General features: G+C 40.0%; 1 protein-coding gene across 11 annotated transcripts in view; it reads right to left on the minus strand.

The window, feature by feature from the left end:
* kndc1 (kinase non-catalytic C-lobe domain containing 1) overlaps positions 1 to 25,122 on the minus strand; it is a 68,510-nt gene that overhangs the window by 28,321 nt on the left and 15,067 nt on the right. For 4 of the 11 annotated variants that reach the window (XR_015506524.1, XR_015506523.1, XM_087279859.1 and 1 more), the window contains exons 4-16: positions 24,047 to 24,193; positions 20,907 to 21,024; positions 20,057 to 20,486; positions 18,975 to 19,191; positions 16,454 to 16,568; positions 14,441 to 14,512; positions 14,200 to 14,261; positions 13,157 to 13,315; positions 12,673 to 12,750; positions 10,358 to 10,433; positions 9,196 to 9,352; positions 8,571 to 8,977; positions 5,940 to 6,078 (exon numbers count right to left, since the gene is read on the minus strand). Coding sequence is in view for 7 of the 11 variants with exons in the window: in XM_087279859.1 (XP_087135985.1) it covers positions 5,940 to 6,078; positions 8,571 to 8,977; positions 9,196 to 9,352; positions 10,358 to 10,433; positions 12,673 to 12,750; positions 13,157 to 13,315; positions 14,200 to 14,261; positions 14,441 to 14,512; positions 16,454 to 16,568; positions 18,975 to 19,191; positions 20,057 to 20,486; positions 20,907 to 21,024; positions 24,047 to 24,193 (2,177 nt within the window). In the remaining 4 variants the exon portion in view is untranslated. The remainder of the gene's footprint in view (positions 1 to 5,939; positions 6,079 to 8,570; positions 8,978 to 9,195; positions 9,353 to 10,357; positions 10,434 to 12,672; positions 12,751 to 13,156; positions 13,316 to 14,199; positions 14,262 to 14,440; positions 14,513 to 16,453; positions 16,569 to 18,974; positions 19,192 to 20,056; positions 20,487 to 20,906; positions 21,025 to 24,046; positions 24,194 to 25,122) is intronic. The other 7 variants (XR_015506525.1, XM_087279861.1, XM_087279860.1 and 4 more) reach the window with 3 other exon arrangements.

Consider the following 25,122-nt stretch of genomic DNA (forward strand, 5'->3'; position numbering starts at 1 on the left):
AGACACACACAAACACACACAGTAAGATAGAGCTTTAAACAAAAACAACAACACATCCGTCAATCTGTCAATACAATATCTAAACATGCAAAGCTAACACAAATAAAAATCAAAAGCAGTCCACCATGTACTAAACTAACTAAATAAAATATAAACCAATAAAAAATTTGAACATTTTACATAAAAAGAATAATAATATTAATAAATAAATACACACTGAGCCATTTCTCCTCCAGAAGTACCCACCAGAGACCAGCGAAACACTTTCTTTCTGCTTTCCCAAAAATATAAAAAGGCATCTTTAAGATCCGAGGTTGTATCTGACCTCAACCTCCATCACCTGCGTCTCCAGCTATGCTTGTGTTTAACCCCTTACACACACACACACACACACACACACACACACACACACAGAGAGAGAGAGAGAGAGCGAGTGTTTCCTTGCAGTGACGGCTCTGACAGCATGTGACCAGCTTTGAGAAAGGGTGTATTGTGTCTTGCTCTGCCTTCATGTGATGCTCTCTGACCCACGGCGGACACATCACCACACATAAGCTGATATTCAATAATTGAATAAAAAGATAAAGGGAACATCCAGGAGGTTGTTATCGAAGAATAAAGCCTGACAGGTTTATCAGCAGCCTGACATTAGGCGTAGCAATGTTGTATAAGACTGAAGGGTTTATTCAAAGAAAACAACCATCCTGGATGTACTTCATCCTGCTTTACTACATGGCTACTGGCCACAAAACATAAAAATTAGACACAAAACATTGTTCTGTGCCATATGAGTTTATTAATTCTTTAATCTATGCAGCCCTGACAGAAACAAAAACAGCTGATGGAGTATACACTAACCTGTGCATTATTCAGACACTAGATGGAGACAAACAGTCAAAAACACAAAGCTGACAGAAACAGCTGATGGAGTATACACTAACCTGTGCAATATTCAGACACTAGATGGAGACAAACAGTCAAAAACACAAAGCCTTCAGGAACAGCTGATGGAGTATACACTAACCTGTGCATTATTCAGACACTAGATGGCGCCAAACAGTCAAAAACACAAAGCTGACAGAAACAGCTGATGGAGTAGACACTAACCTGCGCAATATTCAGACACTAGATGGAGACAAACAGTCAAAAACACAAAGCTGACAGAAACAGCTGATGGAGTATACACTAACCTGCGCATTATTCAGACACTAGATGGCGCCAAACAGTCAAAAAACTGTGTTGAGGTGCAAACACAATGGGCTCTATCATAAACTCAGCGCAATAAGGCTCAAGATGTGTTTGGCGCGATTTATTGATATTTTCTGACCATCGCAACAATAATTTTCCTGTTTTGCGCCACATTGTTTAAATAGCAAATCCATTTGCTCGACTTTGTAGACTCGTGTGTGTGCTGGTCTATAAAGGAGGTGTGTTAAGGTGCATTGTTGGTGCGTTGCTATTTTGAGGAGCTGAAATAGACCACACCATTGACCAACTAAAAGCTGCTCTAAAGTCCAGCAGAGCACGTTAGTTATGCATCTATGCACGTCCAAACACTTACAAACTGCTGAACACACATAAGATGAACAGCAACACATAAATGTATTCACAGATGAAAACAATTACAGGATTAAAATGATCCAAAAATTATGATTTTCTACATCAATATAAACAGCACTGCCTCCATGCCTTCTTCACCTCGGGGGGCTTCTTTAGTTTATTCATGACAATCTGCATCTGTATATTGTTACTATTATTAGCAGTATTGTTAATTATATGCAGTTTTATATTTGCTTTAATAAACACAAGTGTAGATGTGTGCAGCTGTGGGGTTTTGGAGACGTCTACATCAGCATATGGGGCATAAGAACAGGACGTGTGTTTGGATATAACTCAGTTTTCTGACCACACTTCATTATTATTGTTCATTTATTCCTTTGCTGGAGATCAGAACTGAATTTAGAAATAGATTTGACACAAATATTTGCGCTTAAAAAAGGAAATGAAATATGTGGGCTAATGGATGTGTTCAGTGGAGTGAGTTTCCACCGTTTCCTCACTCCACCAAAGTAAAGGAGTAAAGAGTAAAAGTAAAGAGAAAGTAAAGAGGTTGAATGGAGGAGGCTCGTTCTTTATCCTCGCGCTGCAGATGCTCTGTTTAACTGTTTTCTCGCTAGTGAAGCGTTCAGTTTTTACACTTACAAAGTCCGCCATGTAAACAGCAAATGCACCATGGAGCGACACAACTGACTCTTAAAGGGAATAAGAGACGAGACTCTGAGTAGTTTAATGCAGGTTATGCTCAAAACACACCCAGAACTCATTAAGAGAGTAAGCACAGCCCTGTTAGACCATGCGCCAGGGTGCAGAGCGTATTTATCCATCATTAAAATAGCAAAAGTGATTCAGACACAACCTTAATGTTTTAGCACCATGCACTTTGTGTCTAGATTGTTCAAATAGAGTCCTACGTCTTTAAAACACTATGAATGAGTGAAAACTTTAGCAGATATTGTGACTCTGATTGGCTGTTGTCATTTACCTTTCTCATCTTGACTCCGCCCATTAGTGTTTATTTTCAGCTCTGGATTCACCTTTGGGCTGCTAGAGCCAATAGCAGAACAACAACTACTAGGAATTAAATATTATTTATATTAATATTATTTATTAGAAATTTAGATAAACAACTAATGCATAAGATAGATGTAATTCATCCCACTTCAGTGATACGTATGATGCAAATACTATAAACGTGATCATGAAAATTTTGCAGTATATTGTGCGGCCCTGATCATGGTAAAAGCTTTAGCAATTGATCACTACAAGTAAACGTGATAGTGGCAGAAGCGTAGACACGAACGTCCCTGCATCTGACCACTTCAGCAGCATCAGTCTCCATAGGGACGCCTGAATCAGGCTGATTGCTGATGAGAAGTGGAGCGCTGGATGCATGAGTCTGGAGGGTTTTTGGTGAGAGCTCATGTGACTCCAATTCACATTCAAAATGAAGGCTGTTGTTCAGGTCAACCTTCAGCAAAACAAACCCGACTGTGATCTGTTAGCAGCTTCAGATGCTACTTCTGCTTCAGCGCTAACCTCAGAATTAACCCCAAGCGTCTTATTGCACAAATTAATTTCTTACTCTTTTGTTTTAGGCTTGTTCTCTGTTTTCTAGAAACATCTAATGATATAAGACATTAAAGCTTGTTTTCATAGAGATTATACAAATTAAGATTATTCAAGGAGTATAAAACAAGTTTTATTATGCCATGTAAAATACCAAACAAGAAAATGTTATTGACTTTTTTTTGATAGTGTGAAATGCATGCTAGTTACACCCTAGCAACCCCCAGCATACCCTAGCAACCACCTATTACCAATACAAAACATTCTGATAACAGCCTAACAATGCACCCAGAACAACATCGTACAGTAGAACGACTCTAATATCACCCTGCAACCACCTTGTACACCTAATCTCCAACAAAGTAACATCCTAGCAACAACCCAAAACAGACTAGTAACAGACAAACAACCACTTTTATTATCTCATGCAAAATACCAAACTAATACATTTTGTTGTTCGTATACACTCTTTTTAACCCCCTTGAAAACCCCCAAAACACTCTAGTAACAACCTAGCAACTTGTTAGCAACCACACAAAACCACCTAATAATGTTTAGGAACAACCTAGAATACCCTATCAACCACCTAGCTACATGTAAGCAACAACCCAGAAAGCTCTGATATCAGCCAAACAACAACCCAGAACAACCATCTACAAAACCCTTGAAACCACTCATGAACACCTAGCAATGACCTAATCACACCTTAGCAACAGCCCAAGACATTCTAATAACAACATGACAATTGCTGGAAACAAGTACCTAAAACACCCAAGTAACACCTTAGCAACCACTCAGAACCACCCAGTAACACCATAACAACCACTCAGGCTACTCTAGCAACTGCTTAGTAAAACCCTAGTAACCACTCAGAAATACCAAGCAATCACCAAACTGTACCTTAGCAACAACCCAGGACACTCTGGTAACCCAACAATCACCCAAAACAACTGGCTAAAAACTTAAGTAACACCTTAGCAACCACTCAGAACCATCCAATAACACCATAACAACTACCCAGAACATCCTAGTAACTACTGAGTAAAAGCCTAGCAACCACTCAAAAATGCCTAGCAATCATCTATTTACACCATAGCAACAACCCAAGACATTCTGATAACAGCCTAACAATGCACCCAAAACAACATAGAATAGTAAAACAACTCCAGTATCCTCTGGCGACCACCTAGAATACCCCAGCTACAACAAAGTAACACCCTAGCAAAAACATACAACTACCTAGAAACACCCAATGAACCACAAATAATTACCTAACACCCCAAAACGCTCTTGAATCACCCGGGTAACAAACCTAGCAACATTTTAGAAACAACCTAGAATACCCTATGAACCAACTAGTTACACGCATGAAACAATCTAGGTAACAGCCAAAAACAACCACCTAAAACACCCTAGCAACCACTCAGAAATGGCTAGCAATCACCTAATCACACCTTAGCAACAACCCAAGACACTCGGGTAACAGCCTAACAACCACTTAAAACTACCTAAAACACCATAGTAACACCTTAGCAGCCACTCAGAACCACCCAGTAACACCAACAGCCTAACAACCGTTAAAAACAGCCACCTATAACAACCTAATAACACCTTAGCAACCACTCAGAACTATCCTTTAATACCATAACAAACAATCAGAATGCCCAAGCAACAGCATAGTAAAACCCTAGCAACCAGAAATACCCAGCAATCACTTAATTACACCTTAGCAACAAACGCTTAGCAACAACTCAAAATACTGTGGTAACAGCCTAGCACCTGCTTAAAATAATCCTTAAACACCATAGTAACACCTTAGCAACCACACAGAACCACACAGTAACACCATAACAATCACTCAGAGTACCCTAGCAACTGTTTAGCAAAACCCTTGCAAACACTTAGAAATACCTAGCAATCACCTAATTACACCTTAGCAACAACACAAGACACTCTGGTAAAAACCTAAAAACTACCTGAAACACCCTAGTAACACCCTAGCAACCACTCAGAAATACCTAGCAAACACTTAATTACACCTTAGCAACAACCCAAGACACTCTGGTAACAGCCAAACAACCACCTAAAACACCATAGTAACACCCTAGCGACCACTGAGAAATACCTAGCAATCACCAAGTTACACCTAAGCAACAACCCAAGACACTCTGGTAACTCAACAATCGCCCAAAACAATGGTTAAATAACTTTAGTAATAATAACCACCCAGTAACACTATAACAACTACCCAGAATGTCCTAGCAACTACTAAGTAAAACCCTAGCAACCATTCAGAAATATCTAGCAATCACCTAATCAACAGCCTAAACAACCACTTAAAACAACTACCTGAAACACCCTAGGGCCTAGCAACCACTCAAAACCACCTAGTAACACCACAACAACCACCCAGAATATCCTGGCAACTATTTAGAAAAACCCTAGCAACCACTTACCCAGCAATCACCTAATTACACCTTAGCAACAACCCAAGACACTCTGGTAACCGCCTAACAGCCACCCAAACACCCTAGTAACACCTTAGCAACCACTCAAAAAACCTAGCAATAACCTAATTATACCTTAGCAACAACCCTTAGCAACACTCTGTTAACAGCCTAACAATCACCTAAAACAACCACCTAAAGCACCATAGTAACCTTAGCAACCACTAAGAGCCAACCAGTAACACCATAACAACCACCCTGTCCTAGCGACTGCTTAGTGAAACCCTAGCAACCACACCAGTCTGCCAAGCAACACTACAGCATGATGTGTGGCAGTATTAGATGTGGATGTGTTGTTGTACTCACGGTGGACTGCAGTGCTGGTTCAGCAGGCGGTGCAGGACACAGAGCAGCTTCTGATCCCAGCACACACTGCTGTATTTCTCCATCACCGCTCCACAGAACACCTCAAACTGGAGGCTCTTTAAGGAGGAGATGTACTGGCCTGCAGAGAGAAGAGTCTCCAGGTGAAAATATGTGGCCTGCTCTTACTGTACATGGAAATGTCAAATTCTTTTGCTCCGAGTGAGCTCCACTGTGAGCTTCAATTTCTTTTCGGCTTAGTCCCTTTATTAATCTGGGGTCGCCACAACGGAATGAACCGCCAACTTATCCAGCATATGTTTTACACAGAGGATGCCCTTCCAGCTACAACCCAGTACAGGGAAACACCCATACACACTCACATTCACACACTGATCGCCTCACAGCAAGAAGGTCTGTGTGGAGTTTGCATGTTCTCCCTGTGTTGGTGTGGGTTTCCCCCAGGTGCTCCAGCTTCCCCCACAGTCCAAACACATGCACTATAGGGGAATTGAAGAACTAAACTGACCATCGTGTGGTTGCTTCTCAGTACTAGACTGGAGCCGGAAGGGCATTCGCTGTGTAAAATGTATGCTGGATAAGTTGGCGGTTCATTCCGCTGTGGCAACCCCTGATGAATAAAAGGACTGAGCCGAAGGAAAATGAATGAATGCAATAAATAAATATATCAATAATTAATATTAATATGTAATACAATACAAAATAATGACATTAAACAAAACATACATTAAATAAAATAACAATATACAGAAATTAAAAAATAATAGAATGCATTAACATATTATTATTCATAAATAAAATATCAATTTAAAAACAAACAATTTTATTAATGTTTTAAAGTAATAATAAACTATAAATAAAATGTACTCAGTAATCTATAATACAAGATACAAACTGTGATAATAGTAAAATAATAATAATTACAAGATAAATTAATATTAATAATATACAATAAACATAATGAAACAAAATATGAAATGCACATAATAATAATAATAATAATAATAATAATAATAATAATAATAATAATAATAATAATAATAATGAACAAAACTTGAAAAGGTATTTAAGGTATTAAAACACAGTAAATGCATATAATAAAATTATTTAAATAAACAATAATATTAATATTATAAAAAATAATGTTAAAAATAATGATAATAAAAATAAAAATTAATAATTCAAAAATGTCACAAAATAATATAATACAATTATTAATATAAATAAAATAAAAATACATGTTCAAAATGATAATTAAATAAAAATTTATACATCAACAAATTATGTAAAAATATTAATAAATTAATATAAATAACAGAAAAATACATGTTTAAAATAATTAAAATAAAATAAAAATAAATAAATCAATAAGTTATGTAAAAATAGTAATAAATAAATTATATATTAAATAATTAATATACAAAAATAAAAAATAGATGTTTAAAACAACAATAGTACAATAAAATAAAACATAATAAATCAATAAATTATGTAAAAATAGTAATAAATAAATTAAATAATAAAATAATTAATATAAATGATATAAAAATACATGTTTAAAATAATGATGAAGAACAAAATAAAAATAATAAATCAATAAATTATATAAAAATAAAAATGGGCGACACAGTGGGACAGTAGGTAGCGCTGTCGCCTCACAGCAAGAAAGTTGCTGGTTCAAGCCTTGGCTGGGTCAGTTGGCGTTTCTGTGTGGAGTTTGCATGTTCTCCCTGCATTTGTGTGGGTTTCCTCCGGGTGCTCCGGTTTCCCCCACAGTCCAAACACATGCGGTACAGGTGAATTGGGTAGGCTAAATTGTCCGTAGTGAATGAGCGTGAATGAGTGTGTGCGTCTGCAGTGCTGGGCATCTGCTGCGTAAAACATATGCTGGATAAGTTAGCGGTTCATTCCGCTGTGGCGACCCCGGATTAATAAAGAAACTAAGCCAAAAAGAAAATGAATGAATAAAAATAGTAATAAATAAAATATAGAATGAAATAATTAATATAAATAAAAGAAAACTACATGTTAAAAATAATGATAAGAAAAAAAATAAACATGTAATGTGTATTTATATAGCGCATTTATCATGTAAGACCATACACCCAAATAAATAAATAATAATACATGTTTAAAATAATAATAATAAATCAATAAATTATGTAAAAATAGTAATATATAAATTAAATAATAAAATAATTAATATAAATAATAGAAAACTACATGTTTAAAATAATGATAATAAAATAAAAAAGTAATAAAGAATTTAAAAAGTATGTGTAAATAGTAATAAATAAATTATACAATGAATTTATTAATATAGATTATTTCAATGTGGTGATGTCATTGGCTCATGAACATTTCCTGCTTGTTATCAAACTATTTCACTGTAACAATCATAACTCAACATTATATCAGCTGTCATAACATTATTTATTAATATGTGGCTCTATTTAGATTCCCTGAAGTTACAGAAATTAAAGATGTTAAACAGGAAACGCGTCGGGACTATTGTTTTTTGTTTACATCCCTTAAAATGGTCTATAAATAATAGAAAATGTTCAATAATAAAATAAAAATAAATAATGAATGAAATGAACAAAGAAAGCATACCCATGGCCAGATCTTGGTCTCCATCAAAAGGAAACTGTCCTCTGAGCAGCTGAATGACGTCCTGCAGGTCAGAGTTTCTCTGATTCACTGACCCCAGATCAGCTCTTTCTGATGCTTTCTCTGCACTCAGATCCACAGCTGTGATTGGCTGAAGAATGGCACTCTGAACAGGAAGTTGAGTCAGATGCCCAGTCTGGAGCGGGAAGTTCTGGCAGATCCCGTTGGCACATGGTAAGGAGTGGTTGTGTGTTTCTGTGCTGGTTGTTTGTGGTGAGTAAATCAGAGTTTTACAGCTGGATGAAGAGGAATAACTGTCTGCGTTTGGGGAAACCTGCTCATGTATCCCATAATGCTCAGCGTCCTGCTCCTCAACAGTGACGTCCTCAATAGAATCTCCAGTGACCATCCTGGAAAACAAAAACAGAACTGGGTTGCGGCTGGAAGGGCATCCGCTGTGTAAAATATGTGCTGGAATAGTTGGCGGTTCATTCCGCTGTGGTGACTCCTAATAAATCAGAGACTAAGCCAAAAGACAATGAGACGAATACATATATATGTATAGAGTAGTGTAGTGTGAGTGTGTGTGTGTGTGTGTGTGTTCAGAGGAGTGTGTGTGCAGACTTACGGTGTGTGTGTCTGGCTCAGGATGATTGGGCTGAAGTGTGTGGCTGCAGAAGTGAAGGCCTCGGGCAGTCTGACGCTGCTGGAGGATTCTGGGTAATGATGAGGAACGGGACCGACTACAGGCTCCAGCCGACCCGCGCTGGACAACGGGACAAAACCTGACAGAAACACACACACACACACACACACACACGACGACTGCAGATTAATAACACACCCACACACACATGAGAACGCAGACACTCACATGAGCATGCACACACACACAGACACATGACTGCACACACACTCATACACACACACACACACACACAGTTATTACACCACAAGCTAGACATCATGAAACAGGTACACATCACATTTCACCCCAAAATAATAATAAGAGGCGGCGGCACGGTGGCTCAGTGGTTAGCACCGTGCCCTCACAGCAAGAAAGTGGCTGGTTTGAGTCCCTGCTGGGTCAGTTGGCATTTCTGTGTGGAGTTTGCATGTTCTCCCCATGTTGGTGTGGGTTTCTGCCGGGTGCTCCGGTTTCCCCCACAGTCCAAATACATGCACTATAGGAGAATTGATCAGCTAAAGTGGCTGTAGTGTGTGTGTGTGTGTGTGAGAGAATAAGTGTGTATGGGTGTTTCCCAGTACTGGGTTGCAGCTGGAAGGGCATCCACTGACTTAAACATGCAGTGGCGCAGTAGGTAGTGCTGTCGCCTCACAGCAAGAAGGTCGCTGATTTGAACCTCAGCTCAGTTGGCGTGTCTGTGTGGAGTTTGCATGTTCTCCCTGCATTCACATGGGTTTCCTCCAGGTGCTCCGGTTTCCCCAACAGTCCAAACACATGCGGTACAGGTGAGTTGGGTAGGCTAAATTGTCCGTAGTGTATGAGTGTGTGTGTGGATGTTTCCCAGAGATGGGTTGCAGCTGGAAGGGCATCCGCTGCTTAAAAACTTGCTGGATAAGTTGGCGGTTCATTCCGCTGTGGCGACCCTGGATTAATAAAGGGACTAAGCTGACAAGAAAATGAATGAATGAATGAATGATGATGGATTGTAAAAATATTAAAGTCGCAGAGTTTCCTCTTTCGTTCTGATTTTGGGGTGAAATCTGAATATATGTTTTACAGAGCAGCTGAATGTATGATGTGTGATATTAAAGATGACCCGCACCTGTCGGTATGTTCCCCAGGTGAGGGGCAGATGGGCTTTCAGCTGATTCCTCTGTATCTCTATTCCCATCGAATGCCTTCAATGAAAACGCCACTGGTTATGAGAAACGTCTGGCATCAAGACAGGAAAGAGTTACAGAAGAGCGTTTGCTGCGACCATGACAGACGCTGGAGTTTAGTCTTCATTTGAGTAAAGAAACTTCCTTTTCCGCTCTATATACACTCACCGGCCACTTTATTAGGTACACCTTACTAGTTTAGGTTGGAACCAGTTTTGCCTTCAGAGCTGCCTTAATCCTTCATGGCAGAGATTCAACAAGCTGCTGGAAATATTCCTCAGAGATTTTGCTCCATATTGTCATAATAGCATCACACAGTTGCGGCAGAATTGTCGGCTGCACATCCATGATGCCAATCTCCCGTTCCACCACATCCCAAAGCTGCTCTATTGGATTTAAGCTCTGGTGACTGTGGAGGCCATTTGAGTACAGTGAACTCATCGTCATGTTCAAGAAAGCAGTCTGAGATGATTGAGCTTTATGACATGCTGCGTTATCCTGCTGGAAGTAGCCATCAGAAGATGGAGACACTGTGCTCATAAAGGGATGGACATGGTCAGCAGCAATACTCAGGTAGGCTGTGGCGTTGATGCTCAATTGGTACTAATGGACCCAAAGAAAATCTCCCTCACACCATTACACCACCACCACCAGCCTGAACCGCTGATACAAGGCAGGATGATCCATGCTTTCATGTTGTTGAGGCCAAATTGTGAGCCGAGCATCCGAATATGTCAGCAGAAATGGAGACTCATCAGAGCAGCAACGTTTCTCCAATCTTCTATTGTCCAGTTTTGGTGAGTCTGTGTGAATTGTAGCCTCAGTTTCCTGTTCTTAGCTGACAGGAGCGGCACCCGGTGTGCTCTTCTGCTGCTGTAGCCCATCCACCTCAAGGTTGGACGTGTTGTGTGTTCAGAGATGCTCTTCTGCAGAGCTCGGTTGTAACGAGTGCTTATTTGAGTTACTGTTGCCTTTTAATCAGCTGGAACCAGTCTGGCCATTCTCCTCTGACCTCTGGCCTCATCAACAAGGCATTTGCATCCACAGAACTGCCGCTCACTGGATATTTCCTCTTTGTCGGAGCATTCTCTGTAAACCCTAGAGATGGTTGTGCATGAAAATCCCAGTAGATCAGCAGTTTCTGAAATGCTCAGAGCAGCCCGTCTGGCAGCAACAACCATGCCACGGTCAAAGTCACTTAAATCCCCTTTCTTCCCCATTCTAATGCTTAGTTTGAACTGCAGCAGATCATCTTGACCATGTCTACATGCCTAAATGCATTGAGCTGCTGCCATGTGATTGGCTGATTAAAAATATGTGTTAAAAAGCAGTTAAACAGGTGTACCTAATAAAGTGGCCAGTGAGTGTATATACCAGTGTATGTATATATATATATATACTTTTTTTGTCAGACTAATCATCACTCAGTTTTGACGCATTTCTCAGAAACAATACTGGAATATTAATATAGTACATTATTTCTCTTCTCTAGGAAATGTATCTTGAATTTTGTATATTGTATAAATGTAAAACAGACAAGACAAAATGACTGAGGAAGAGCAGAACTTTTGCAGTGCAAGCAACTTCAGAGCATTACAACTCCTCTGGGAAAAATCAGTTCATGAGTATTTGGAGACGGGAGTGAAAACAATGAGCAACAGATGTGCAAACAGACCAGAGACAGAGACAGAGACAGATACACCACACACACAGAACTATCTTGACAGGGACTTCCCATAGACATTCCTGTAAAAAAAACAACAGTTTTTGTCTTGTTTCTAGCCTAAATATCCAAAAATTCGTAAATCAAGAAGCATTTTCTGGACAAGAGCAACACAGTGTCTTGTTCTCAGACATAATATGCCAAAATTAAGTGTTTTTCATTAAAGTAAGCAAAATAATCTGACAATTGTGTAAGCGAAATCTGATTTCAAAGCAAAAACAAGATTATTTTGCTTGAGAATTTTAAGATTTTTGGACAAAAACTCAAAGTAAATAAAGCATTTTTGCAGTATAATGATGTTTCCACTGTACATACTGCATATTCTCTCCTCCACCCCTAAATCCAACACTCACAGGAAACATTCTGCATCTTTACATTTTCAAAATACTTTATTCTGTCTGATTTATGAGCCCTTTTCCTCACGGGGACCAACAAATGTCCCCACATGGTCGACTTTTACTGGTATTGCTATACTTGTGGGGACATTTGATCCTCACAATGTAAGGAATACAAGGTAAACACACACACACACACCTGGTGAACTCTGCTGATGATCTGCGTCCACACACTCTCGGCTGTGGTTCCCTGACGCGACAGATACTCACGACAACACTGAAATACAAAACACATTTTATGAGCATTCAGACTTCAATCACATTGTAACTAAATCAAAATCTCAAATTACACACTTTTTTTTTTACAAAATTGTCATTATTGCAAATATTGTCTCAGTGGTTAGCACTGTGGCCTCACAGCAAGAAGGTCACTGGTTCGAGTCTCGGCTGGATCAGTTGGTGTTTCTGTGTGGAGTTTGCATGTTCTCCCCGTGTTGGCGTGGGTTTCCTCTGGGTGCTCCGGTTTCCCCCACAGTCCAAAGACATGTGCTATAGGGGACTGATGAAGTAAATTGGCTGTAATGTATGCGTGTGTGTGTGTGTGAATGAGTGTGTGTGGATGTTTCCCAGTGCTTGGTTGCAGCTGGAGGGGCATCCGCTGCATAAAACATAAAACACAGCACCTTCTTGGCGGTCTGGATGGAAGGTCTCTCGATGGGGGTCCGCTTGGCCATCTCCAGCAGCAGCCGCTTCAGCCTCCTGGGCATCGACAACTTCTGACTGGGAGACAAGTGAAACTTAGCGGTAGCCCAGAGGACAGCAGCGACCCCATACACACACACCTGTGGAGAGAAGAAACACACACACATACCTGTGAAGAAGAGAAACACACACATGCACAAACACATCTGTAAAGAGGACAAACACACACACACACACATACCTGTGAAGAAGAGAAACACACACATGCACAAACACATCTGTAAAGAGGACAAACACACACACACAGACATATCTGTGAAGTGAAAAACACACACACCTGTAAAGTGAAGAAACACACACAACTGTGAGAAGGACAAAACACACACACACACACACACACACACAGACACACACACACACACACACTTAATTATGAATAGGAAGACACACACACACACACACACACGTGAAGAGATGCACACAAACACACACACACACACACACACACACACACACAAAACTATGAATAGGAAGAAAGACCCCCCCCCCCCCACACACACACACCTGTAAAGGGAATACACACAACACTGAGTCACTGCACACACTGAGTAATGAGCCACTACACACACACACACACATACACACACACACACACACACACACACACACACACACACACACACACACACAAACACAAACATACACACACATGCACACACACACACAGACAGACACACAGACACACCCACACCGACACACCCACACATACACATACACACAAAACTATAAAGAGGAAGACACACACACATATATACCTGTGGAGAGGAGAAGCACACAAACACACACACACACACACACACACACACACACACACAAAAACTATAAAGAGGAAGACACAAACACACACACACACACACACTCCTGTAAAGAGAATACACACACATACACACAACACTGAGTCACCACACACACTGAGCAATGAGTCACTGCACACACACACACACAGGCTGCCATGGTGACAAACCTTTTCTGTCACAATTCCATGTTCTTGAAATTCAGGAGCCAAGAAAAAGGCGTCGCAGGAGACTGAGGAGGAGAACAGGAGAGCCTTGATCAATAACAGGACTTTAGAGCTCAATGCTGGACACACACATGTGAAGTACTCTACAATATAAAGGGTGATGTCTATTTCTTTTTATTTATACACTTTACACCAGACAAAGACATTAATAATAAGATGATGAGATGTTCTGTGATGTCCACACCTGAGTTTTTCGGCCTCAGAAACAGCACTTCTCCTTCACAGCCCACATACACAGAGTCCAGACACAGGTAATCTAACGGAACACACAACACAGAGACAGTACCTCCTCAAATACAGCAGTTGTTGTGTTACCATAGCAACTGTAAAATCACCACAGCAGATCAATTACTGAAGATGCTGTGTTACCATAGCAACTGTAGACTCTGGACAACAGATCAATTACTATAGTTGCTATGTTACCATAGCAACTATAGAATTCCCACAACAAATCATTTACTGTAGTTGTTGTTACCATAGCAACTGTAGAATTCCTACAACAGATCAATTGCTGTAGTTGTTGTGTTACCATAGCAACTGCAGACTCACTACAACAAATCAATTACTGTAGTTGTTGTGTTACCATAGCAACTGTAGAATCATTACAACAAATCAATTACTGTAGTTGTTGTGTTACCATAGCAACTGTAGAATCATTACAACAGATCAATTACTGTAGTTGTTGTGTTACCATAGCAACTGCAGACTCACTACAACAAATCAATCACTGTAGTTGTTGTTACCATAGCAACTGCAGACTCACTACAACAAATCAATCACTGTAGTTGTTGTTACCATAGCAACTGCAGACTCACTACAACAAATCAATTACTGTAGTTGTTGTGTTACCATAGTAACTGTTGAATTCCAGCAACAGATAAATTACTGTATTTGTTTTGTTACCATAGCAACTGTAGAATCACCACAGCATATCAATTACTATACAGTAGTTGTGTTACCATAGCAACTATAGGATCACCACAACAGATCAATTACGGTAGTTGTCTTGTTACCATAGCAACTGTAGAATTCTCACAACAGACTAATTACTGTAGTTGTGTTACCATAGCAACTGTAGAATTCTCCCAAACAGACTAATTACTGTAGTTGTGTTACCATAGCAACTGTAGAATCACCACAACAGCTCAATCCCAGTAATTTACTATGGTATGGTTCATAAACACTGGAGTATTTACTATAAATTACTATTCACCTTATTCTTCATGTACAAGTAGGCGCAGCCATTTGAATCTTTCTGGCTCAATACTTCCGGTCTCATTCACTTCCATTCATTGTTAGACATTAAAAACAGCTCATTCTGCTGCTTGATGTTGCAAACAGGTGTTTTCTTATTATATGATTCTGCTTGGTCTGTATAGTCATGTAAACACTTGTTTGTAGAGCTAGTAGTTTGACCGTTTTCTGTCGATTATTATTTCTAGTCTTTTCTCCCATAGGCAACTGAATTGGATGTTCTAAAACAGAGGTGGCCAACCCTGTTCCTGGAGAGCCGCCTTCCTGCAGATTTCAGCTACCCATATCAAACACACCTGCCTGTAATTATCACGTTGTGTTCAGGTCCTAATTAATTGGTTCAGGTGTGTTTGATATGGGTAGCACCTTAAATCTGCAGGATGGTGGCTCTCCAGGAACAGGGTTGGCCACCCCTGCTCTAAAACAATCGCAAAAACAAGCACACTTCCCCACTGAAGAATAAGGTCAATAGTATTTGTTGATATAGGTCCAATCACATAAAATAACCAGGTATATGTTAATTGATGGTATATATATTTTTACAGAGATGAACGCACAAAGGCAAGAAAATGTTCTTAATATGAAGTTTTCTGCTGGAGTTTCTAATTTACTTTTTACTTAAATGTGATCAATGTTATAACAGGTTGAAAAAGAATAGCTCGTCCGAAAAAGAAAATGTACTCATCTTTTCCTCACGAAACCTCTATGAGTTTCTTTCTTCTGTTTAAAACAAAATAAGATATTCTGAAGAATGTTGGAAATCTGTAACCATCTGACAAACATGTAAAAACGTATAATAGAAGTCAATGGCTGCTGCTTTCCAACATTCTTCAAAATATCTCTTTTGAGAAAAGAGAAACCCAAAAGTGGAATGTGAGCAAATGATGACAGAATTGTCATTTTTGGGGTGAACTGTCCCTTTAAAAACAATCTGAGCACAGACCTGGCAGGTCGATGTATGTCTGCAGTGTGGAGAGACACGTGTAGCACAAAGCCCAGAGCTCATTGACTGAGAACGGCCGAGTGGATCCACATAACAGATCCCGTAGGGAGATCCACTGGGAAAAACAGAAGGACAATTGCATTTTATGTTCATTTTACAGAAACTTGTGTCTTCTTATTACATGCTCAGAGTGCTAATGCTGCGTTTATTTCCAGACTTCATGCAAAACACCAGAGAGGAAAAATGCTGACTAATAAATCCCACCAGTAGATTAATCACACTATATTATGATGATGTTTTGTATTAAAAGTATTCTAAAATATTATGTTTACATATGCAATGATGTGCATGTATTTACAGAAATTAAATCTGAATACAGTACAAAATGAATACTGCCACAAAATAAAGAGGTTTTTAAATAAATCAAGTATACAGATATAAGATATATAAGATAGATCAGAAAAACCACAAAACTAGTGTGAAATTTGGTGAGTAATCAGAATTAGGGTTGCAATGGTTCTCAGTAAAATATCGTATCATCCTGTTGTCCTCCGACGGTTTGGTGCGCCCTGTTCAGAATATGCATTATTAATATTGTTTTGTTAATACAAAACAACTGCAACAAAGCAGATCTGCCTTTGTACGCATCCGGTTACATTGGTGCATTGCTATCACCTCATAGTATGTAAATCTGTTGATGACATCACGCTTCCTCATGTGTCGGTGTGTGTGGAGTGTCTGTGCGTCTCAGTATGGCAAGTGAAGGAGACAGCGCAAATGTGCAGGTGAGGCCAAATAACAGGGCATTGCCGTCAGTGTTCAACAGACACTCAATGTAAAGTCAGACAGACACAAAAGCATAACAAGTGCCTTCTTTATGTTGTTGTCATAAAATATAGCCTAGATCAGTGCGCACTAACAGGCAGATCGAGGTCCATGTCAAGACCCAGAAGTGTCCCATACAAACGTGGACATACAGCAGGGGTGTTACTTCAGTTCCGCTCCTGCCGGGTGTTCTTCCGCACCCGATCACTGCCGCTATTCACTGTTTCCCTGCTGTCTGCTGAGAACAGTTTTCTTCTCGACTGACTGTTCCCGCTGAATTAAGAGAGAAGAGCCGAACGCTCTCTACTTACTTAAGTTTCATTCACTGCGATGGTGCTAAGTGAAACAGAGCTTTCTGGAATCATAATACAATCATATAGAAATCATAAATGAAAATGTGTTGTTGCCTTGGTAATGCTAGCATAATGTAAACAGAAGTAATCTATACTCTAAAAGTGCTCAATTATTAAGATGTGTTGACATCTTTATTATCTGCATAATTGGTTGAGATTATTGAGTCGAGATGTAAAATAAAAAAAGGGCAAATTAAAGCTGTATCTCTTTATTTTCTTAAGCATTTATTTTAAACAAACAATTTTCAAAGTGCCCTACCTTTATTTATTTTTTCGAGAACATGCAAATCTGCAGTCATATGTGTGAAGCAGTTGCATTGCCAGGTGTTTGTTACCCAATAAATGTGTTTATTGGTCTTTGTATTGTTGTGTAGGCAGTTTTTTCAAAGCATAGCACAAACTGTACCATACCAAAACCGTGACCCTAAAACCATGATACATACCGAACCGTGAGTAGATTAAACCGTTGCACCCCTAATCAGAAATCAGAATATATATATATTTTATTTTTTTTATTTTTTCCAGAGATGGGTTGCGGCTGGAAGGGCATCCGCTGCGTAAAAACTTGCTGGATAAGTTGGCGGTTCATTCCGCTGTGGCGACCCCGGATTAATAAAGGGACTAAGCCGACAAGAAAATGAATGAATGAATATATATATATATATATATATATATAAACAGTGGAAGTCAGAATAATTAGCCCTCCTGAATTATTAGCACCCCTGTTTATTTTTTTCCCCATTTTCTGTTCTGTTCTGGAAAGATTGTTTCAGCACATTTCTATTCATAATAGTTTTAAAAAATTATTTCTAATAACTGATTTGTTTTATCTTTTCCATGATGACAGTCAATAATATTAGACTAGATCTTCTTCAAGACACTTCTATACAGCTTAAAGTGACATTTAAAGACTTCACTAGGTTAACTATCTAGGTTAATTAATTAACTAACTAGGTTAATTAGGTTAACAAGGCAGGTTAGGGTAATTAGGCAAGTTATTGTATGACGATGGTTTGTTCTGTAGATTATCGAAAAAAAAATTAGCTTAAAGGGGCTAATAATTTTGTCCCAAAAATGTTTTTTAAAAATTTAAAAACTGCTTTTATTCTAGCCGAAAGAAAACAAGTAAGACTTTCTCTAGAACAAAAAATATTATCAGACATACTGTGAACATTTCCTTGCTCTGTTAAAAATCATTCGGGAAATATTTAAAAAAGAAAATAAAAATTAAAAGGGGGCTAATAATTCTGACTTCAACTGTACATATTACTAAAAGTGTCATGTTTGTTTTATCCTGAAGTGTCTGGAATGAAATGTAGAACTGAATGTGTAAAGCAGCACACCTCACTCTGTGTTTCCTCATTGAGACACAGCATGGTTTTGTTGATGTGTGTGGCTCTGCGCTGGTCGGTGTGTGTGTGTGTTTCACCATCCTCCATCAGGCTTTGACCGCTCTGGTCCTCTTCTTCTGCATCATTCTCAGACCTGCAGATGTTTTCATCCACAGACGGGACTGCTAATTCCTCATCCTGTGAGTCTGGATCTCTCATGGTAGAGCTGCTGGATTATGGGAAGATTCATAATCATGATTAGTTTGCTTTTATTTATATAAATGATTATCAATGAAATCGAAAGGCCTGGTTATAGTGCACAATAATTCATCAGCATGATGTATAGCCTCCTTTAGTGGCCAATACAGCATCAGTTGGTCTTGAGAATGACAGATACAAGTCCTGCACAGCAGCCAGAGGGATTTTCAGTCATTCTTCTGACAGAACCTTTCCTGACTCACTCCTCCTAAACACCCCAAAGTGCTCAATAATGTTTAGTTCTGGTGACTGTGCAGGCCATGGGAGATGTTCAACTTCACTTTCATGTTCATCAAACCGCTCTGTCTCCAGTCTTGCTGTGTGTATTGGTGCATTATCATCCTGATACACACCACCGCCTTCAGGATATAATGTTTGACCCATTGGGTCACATGCTCCTCCAGATGGTTGGGTAGTCCTTGGCCAGTGACTGATCTAGCACAAGTATTGGGTCTAGGGAATGTCATGATATTGAGCCCAAACCATCACTAATCCACCCCATGCTTCACTCTGGCTATCAGCAGTCTGGGTGGGACGCTTCTTTGGGGCTTCTCCACACCGTAACTCTCCCAGATGTGGGAAAGACAGTGAGGGTGGACTCAATACAATACACATTTCACATTGTCCACAGACCAAGATTTACACTGCTGGTACCATTGAAACTGGCATTTTGGTACTGGCACAAGTGAGCAGAGGTTTGGCTAAAGCAGCCGGCTGCATAAATGTTAATTTAAAGCAATGGTAGACCTAAAGACATGTTTCCAGTCAGCCGGACATTAAAGTAAAAACAAACAAACAGATTCTGTCTCGGCCCCCCGCCCATAACACAGCCCTACCTGACGCCGTCTCTGTGTGTGTGTGTATCGAGTCTCCATCCTTGCTCCTCAGCGCTGATCTCGGACAGGTCTGCCACCAGCATGCTGATGTGTGTGTGTGTTGGAGCACCGGGCGCCGGAGGGTTGTTAGAGTCCGGCACGGAGCAGGAGCGGTTCAGGGCTCGTCCCGGCCTCTTCTCCTGACTCTTTCTGTGCACCGGAGAGCTGTTCTGAGACCTGCTGCTGTCAGGCGACGACTCGTCCTCTCGCACACACACCGACCCTCCAGGCCTCCAGAGCAGAGCCCGGCGGCGCAGCAGCAGATCCTCACACTCACACCACTCAGAGGACGGGTTTCTCTGCAGTCTGCGCTCGCTGCTGTGAGTCTCCACTGAGTTTGATCGAGACGCTTTATAGTCCATGAACTGCACACTCCATTTATCCGGTCCATCTGTATATAAACAGGAGATTTTTGATTAAGCGAACACTTTTAAACGGGACAGTTCACCCACACTGCAAAAAAACATTAAAACACTTCTTAAAACATTCATTTTGTCTTGATTCTAGACCAAATATAAAAAAAAATATCTATTGATTTAAGATTTTTTTGATATTTGGACTAGAATTAAGACAAAAACTGCATAGACAAGTAAAAAAAACTGTTTATTTTTTCAGAAATAACAAGTAAGAATGTCCTTAAACAAAGCAAAATAATCTGTAAATTGGGTAACATCTCAATTGTTTACATTTTACACTTGTCTATATAGCATTTATATACATTTCTGTATTTAATTATCAGCTCATAAGCCATCTGCAGTTCCCTAATAAATAATCTTTGGATCCAAAACATGAGACGGCCACCAAATCAAACCTTGGAAAGCAGCGACAGACTCGATGGACAAAACTCTTCGTCCAATAGCAGACAGCTTTCGACAGACGGTTGTGGAGGAAACATCTCCGAGTAAAGCCCTGGCCTCAGAGTGAAGAACCTGTGGACGTATCAGCTCAATCAGTCACACATACAGGACATCCGGAAAGTATTGATAGCGCTTCACTATTTCCACTTTTATAATGTTACAGTCTTATTCCAAAATGGATTAAAAAAGAGTTTTTGAGATTGTTGCAAATTAATTAAAAATAAAAAAGCTGATAAATCAGATGTACATCAGTATTCACAGGCTTTGCTCAATACTTTGTTGATGCACCTTTGTCAGTGATTACAGCCTCAAGTCTTTCTGAATATGATGACACAAGCTCAGCACGCCTGTCTTTGGGAATTTCTGCCCGTTCCTCTTAGCCGGACCTCTCAAGCTCTATCAGGTTGGATGGGAAGCGACAGTGTACAGCCATTTTCAGATCTCTCCAGAGATGTTCAATAGGATTTAGGTCTGGACTTTGGATGGGCCACTCAAGGACATCCACCGAGTTGTTGTGAAGTGACTCCATTGATATTTTGGCGGTGTGCTTTGGGTCATTGTCCTGCTGGAAGATGAAGCTCTGGGTCCAGTCTGAGGTGGAGAGCACTCTTGTGCAGGTCTTCATTCAGGATGTCTCTGTACATCGCTGCATTCATCTTTCCCTCTATCCTGACTAGTCTTCCAGTTCCTGCTGCTGAAACACATCCCCACAGCATGATGCCAACACCACCATGCTTCACTGTAGGGATGCTGTTAGCCTGCTGATGAGCGCCGCCTGCTTTTCTCCAAACGTAACGCCTGGCGTTCACTCCAAACAGTTCAGTTTGAGTCTCATCAGAGCAGAGAGTTTAGTTTCTGATGCTCTGAGAGTCCTTCAGATGGCAAACTCCAGGCGGGGAGTGTCTTCCGTCTGGCCGCTCTACCATACAGGCCTGATTGGTGGATTGCTGCACAGATGGTTGTCCTTCTGTAAGGTTCTCCTCTCTCCACAGAAGAGCGCTGGAGCTCAGACAGAGTGACCATCGGGATATTGATCACCTCCTGACTAAGACCCTTCTCCCCCGATCACTCAGCTTAGATGGCCGGCCAGCTCTAGGAAGAGTCCTGTTGATTAAACATCTTTCACTTACGGATGATGGAGGCCGCTGTGCTCATTTGAACTTTCAGAGCAGCAGAAATGTTTCTGTAAGCTTCCCCAGCCTTGTGCCTCCAGACAATCCTGTCTCAGAGGTCTACAGACAATTCCTTTGTCTTCATGCTTGGTTTGTGCTTTGACATGCACTGTCAAAGCCTTTTCAGATCATGTGCAATCTGAATTGAGCAGAGGTGAACTCCAATGAAGCTGATGAAACATCTCCAGAATGATCATTGGAAACAGAATGTACATGAGCTCAATTTACAGCTTTACGCCAAAGCCTGAGAATACTGATGTACATGTGATTTTACAGCTTTTTTATTTTTAATAAATTTGCAACAAATTCAAAAACTCTTTCTTCACACTGTCATTTTGAGGGATTGTGTGTAGAATGTTGAGGATTTACATGAATTTAATCCATTTTGGAATAAGGCTGTAACATAAAACGTGGAAAAACATAAAATGTGGAAAAAGTCAAGCGCTATGAATACTTTCCGGATGCACTATATTAGTTAATAAAGAGAAGAATCTGCATCTTAAGGAAATTAAACTTAAAAACACACCTGGAACAGTTCAGGTTCAGAAAATACATATTTAAAAAAATTATTTTATGAACTAAAATGTGTTGAATTCTCATGTAGAGTTCTGCACCCGACGAGATTTCTGCGACGCGGGAATAAATTTCCGAATAAAGCGCGGGAGCGATCGGTAACAGGTTTAATTTGGGACGGGAGCGGGGTATCTAGAAATATCGCTCTTGACTTCCGAGCGGCACGCGTATGTATGTGTGTAAATGAAATAGTGCGATGCTGTGTTTAGCTTGTTTGTTGCTGTGTGTATGTGCGCACACGCGAAGGAGAGGTGTGTGTGTGTGTGTGTGTGTGTGTGTGTGTGTGCGAATGAGAGAGAGAGCTTTACCTGTGTGTGTGCTTGGTGTGTGTGTGCTTGGTGTGTGTGTGTGTGTGTGTGTGTGTGTGTGTGTGTGTGTGTTAGTGCGCGCGAATGAGAGAGAGAGAGAGCTTTGTCTGTGTGTGTGTGTGCTTGGTGCTATGTGTGTGTGTATACAGACAGCTTGTTATAGGCTGTCTGGACTCTGTATAGCTGGTTGGTTTTCGGTTTTGTTCTCCCCCCGCTCTTTCCAGCGGAATCTAGCGGGATCAGGGGCAGGGCGGGTCGGGCAGCGGGACAACAAATGCTTTATATAAGCGGGAGCGGTCGGGTTCGGGCTAAAACCTGGCGGGTGCGGGCGGGAGCGGGATTCAAAATTTAGTCCCGCGCAAATCTCTATTCTCATGTTTTGTCATGTTTTTTGATTGCAAAAAAATTCAGTAAACCAACCGACATATCAAAACAGTACCATAAAGAAAACAGCCTGTTCACAAATAATGATGATACATGTTAAGAGCTAATGATTATATAATGTACATCATTTACCTACAATGTGGACATAAATTATTAATTGAGTTTACAATTTATTTAAAACAAGAGAATGAACTAATAAATATAATACACTAGTTTAATTATTATTTACTGTTTTTTCTAGTTTTATTATTTGTCAAATGCTCAAAAATTACTGCTTGTGCTTGTTGTAGTGTTCTTGTGTAAAATGAGCTGAAACAACACAATTCTAACCATTTTTAACTTCACAGTTTATGTTCAATCCACCATGCCTAAAGCACCTCCCTAGGTAGGCAGAGGAGGCATGCCCAAGCCACCTCAGCTGGCATCTCTCGATGTACAGTGAAAGAGGAATTGAACTGAACAGTGAAGTAAAATGTGTATATATACTCACTGGCCACTTTATTAGGTACACCTCACTAGTGTCTAGTTGAACGCCCCTTTAAAAAGTACTCCATTGCTGTCCACTACTGTGTGTCTGAAATGATCCGGAAATGTGTGCGCATGTCTCTATGACGTTGTTACAGTGTAAAGGTGAGTAAAACAGCAGTGTTTGTGTACCTGTAGTGTGGGTCTCTCCTCAGGTGTGTCTTTCTGCATCTGCTTCAGTAAAGCTCTGCTCTCCTCACTGAGCTCCAGCTGCAGATCCACATCTGTCACATAATCCAGCGCTGCAGACAGGGTGGAGCCCAGAGAGAACACGTGACCCTGAAACATCGCACGCACACACATCAGCATCTGCACACTGTAATATGACTGGCTGGAAAACACCACACACATTGGATGAGTATCTAAATCATGTTCTGTTTTTATTTATATGTTAATATGCTAAAAATATTAAATTAATAAATATAAAAATACTTATTTATAAAATGGCAATGCTTTATTGGCATGTTCATTATACAATTTTATAAGTTAAAATTGCAACAACAAGCAATTGTTTTAAAAAAAAAGTGTATTGAAGGTATAAAAATAAAATCATTACAATATCATTCAAATTACTGTATGTTATAAAGATGCATGGAAAATGGCCTTCTTTCAGACTAATATCTTCTCATGTATCAGCTGTTTTAGTGGAAACTCATATATATATACAGACATAACATTAATCTATAACATTAATGTATATATACTCACTGGCCACTTTATTAGGTACACCTCACTACTATCTAGTTGAATGCCCCTTTTGCCTTCAGAACTGCCTTAATCCTTTGTGGCGTAGATTTAACAAGCTACTGGAAATATTCCTCCATGTTGACATGATAGCATCACGCAGTTGCTGCAGATTTGTCGGCTGCACACCCATGATGCCAATCGCCCGCCCGTTCCACCACATCCCAAAGGTGCTCAATTAAATCAAAGTGTGGCAAGAAAATCTCCCCCACACCATTACACCACCACCACCAGCCTGAACCGCTGATACAAGGCAGAATGGATCCATGCTTTCATGGTGTTAACACAAAATTCTAAGCCGAGCATCCGAATGTGTCAGCAGAAATGGAGACTCATCAGAGCAGCAACGTTTCTCCAATCTTCTATTGGCCAGTTTTGATGAGCCTGTGTGAATTGTAGCCTCAGTTTCCTGTTCTTAGCTGACAGGAGCGGCACCCGGTGTGCTCTTCTGCTGCTGTAGCCCA

Source organism: Danio rerio, chromosome 13 (assembly GCF_052040795.2).
Source record: "Danio rerio strain M-AB ecotype USA chromosome 13, GRCz13ab, whole genome shotgun sequence".
Taxonomy (NCBI): domain Eukaryota; kingdom Metazoa; phylum Chordata; class Actinopteri; order Cypriniformes; family Danionidae; genus Danio; species Danio rerio.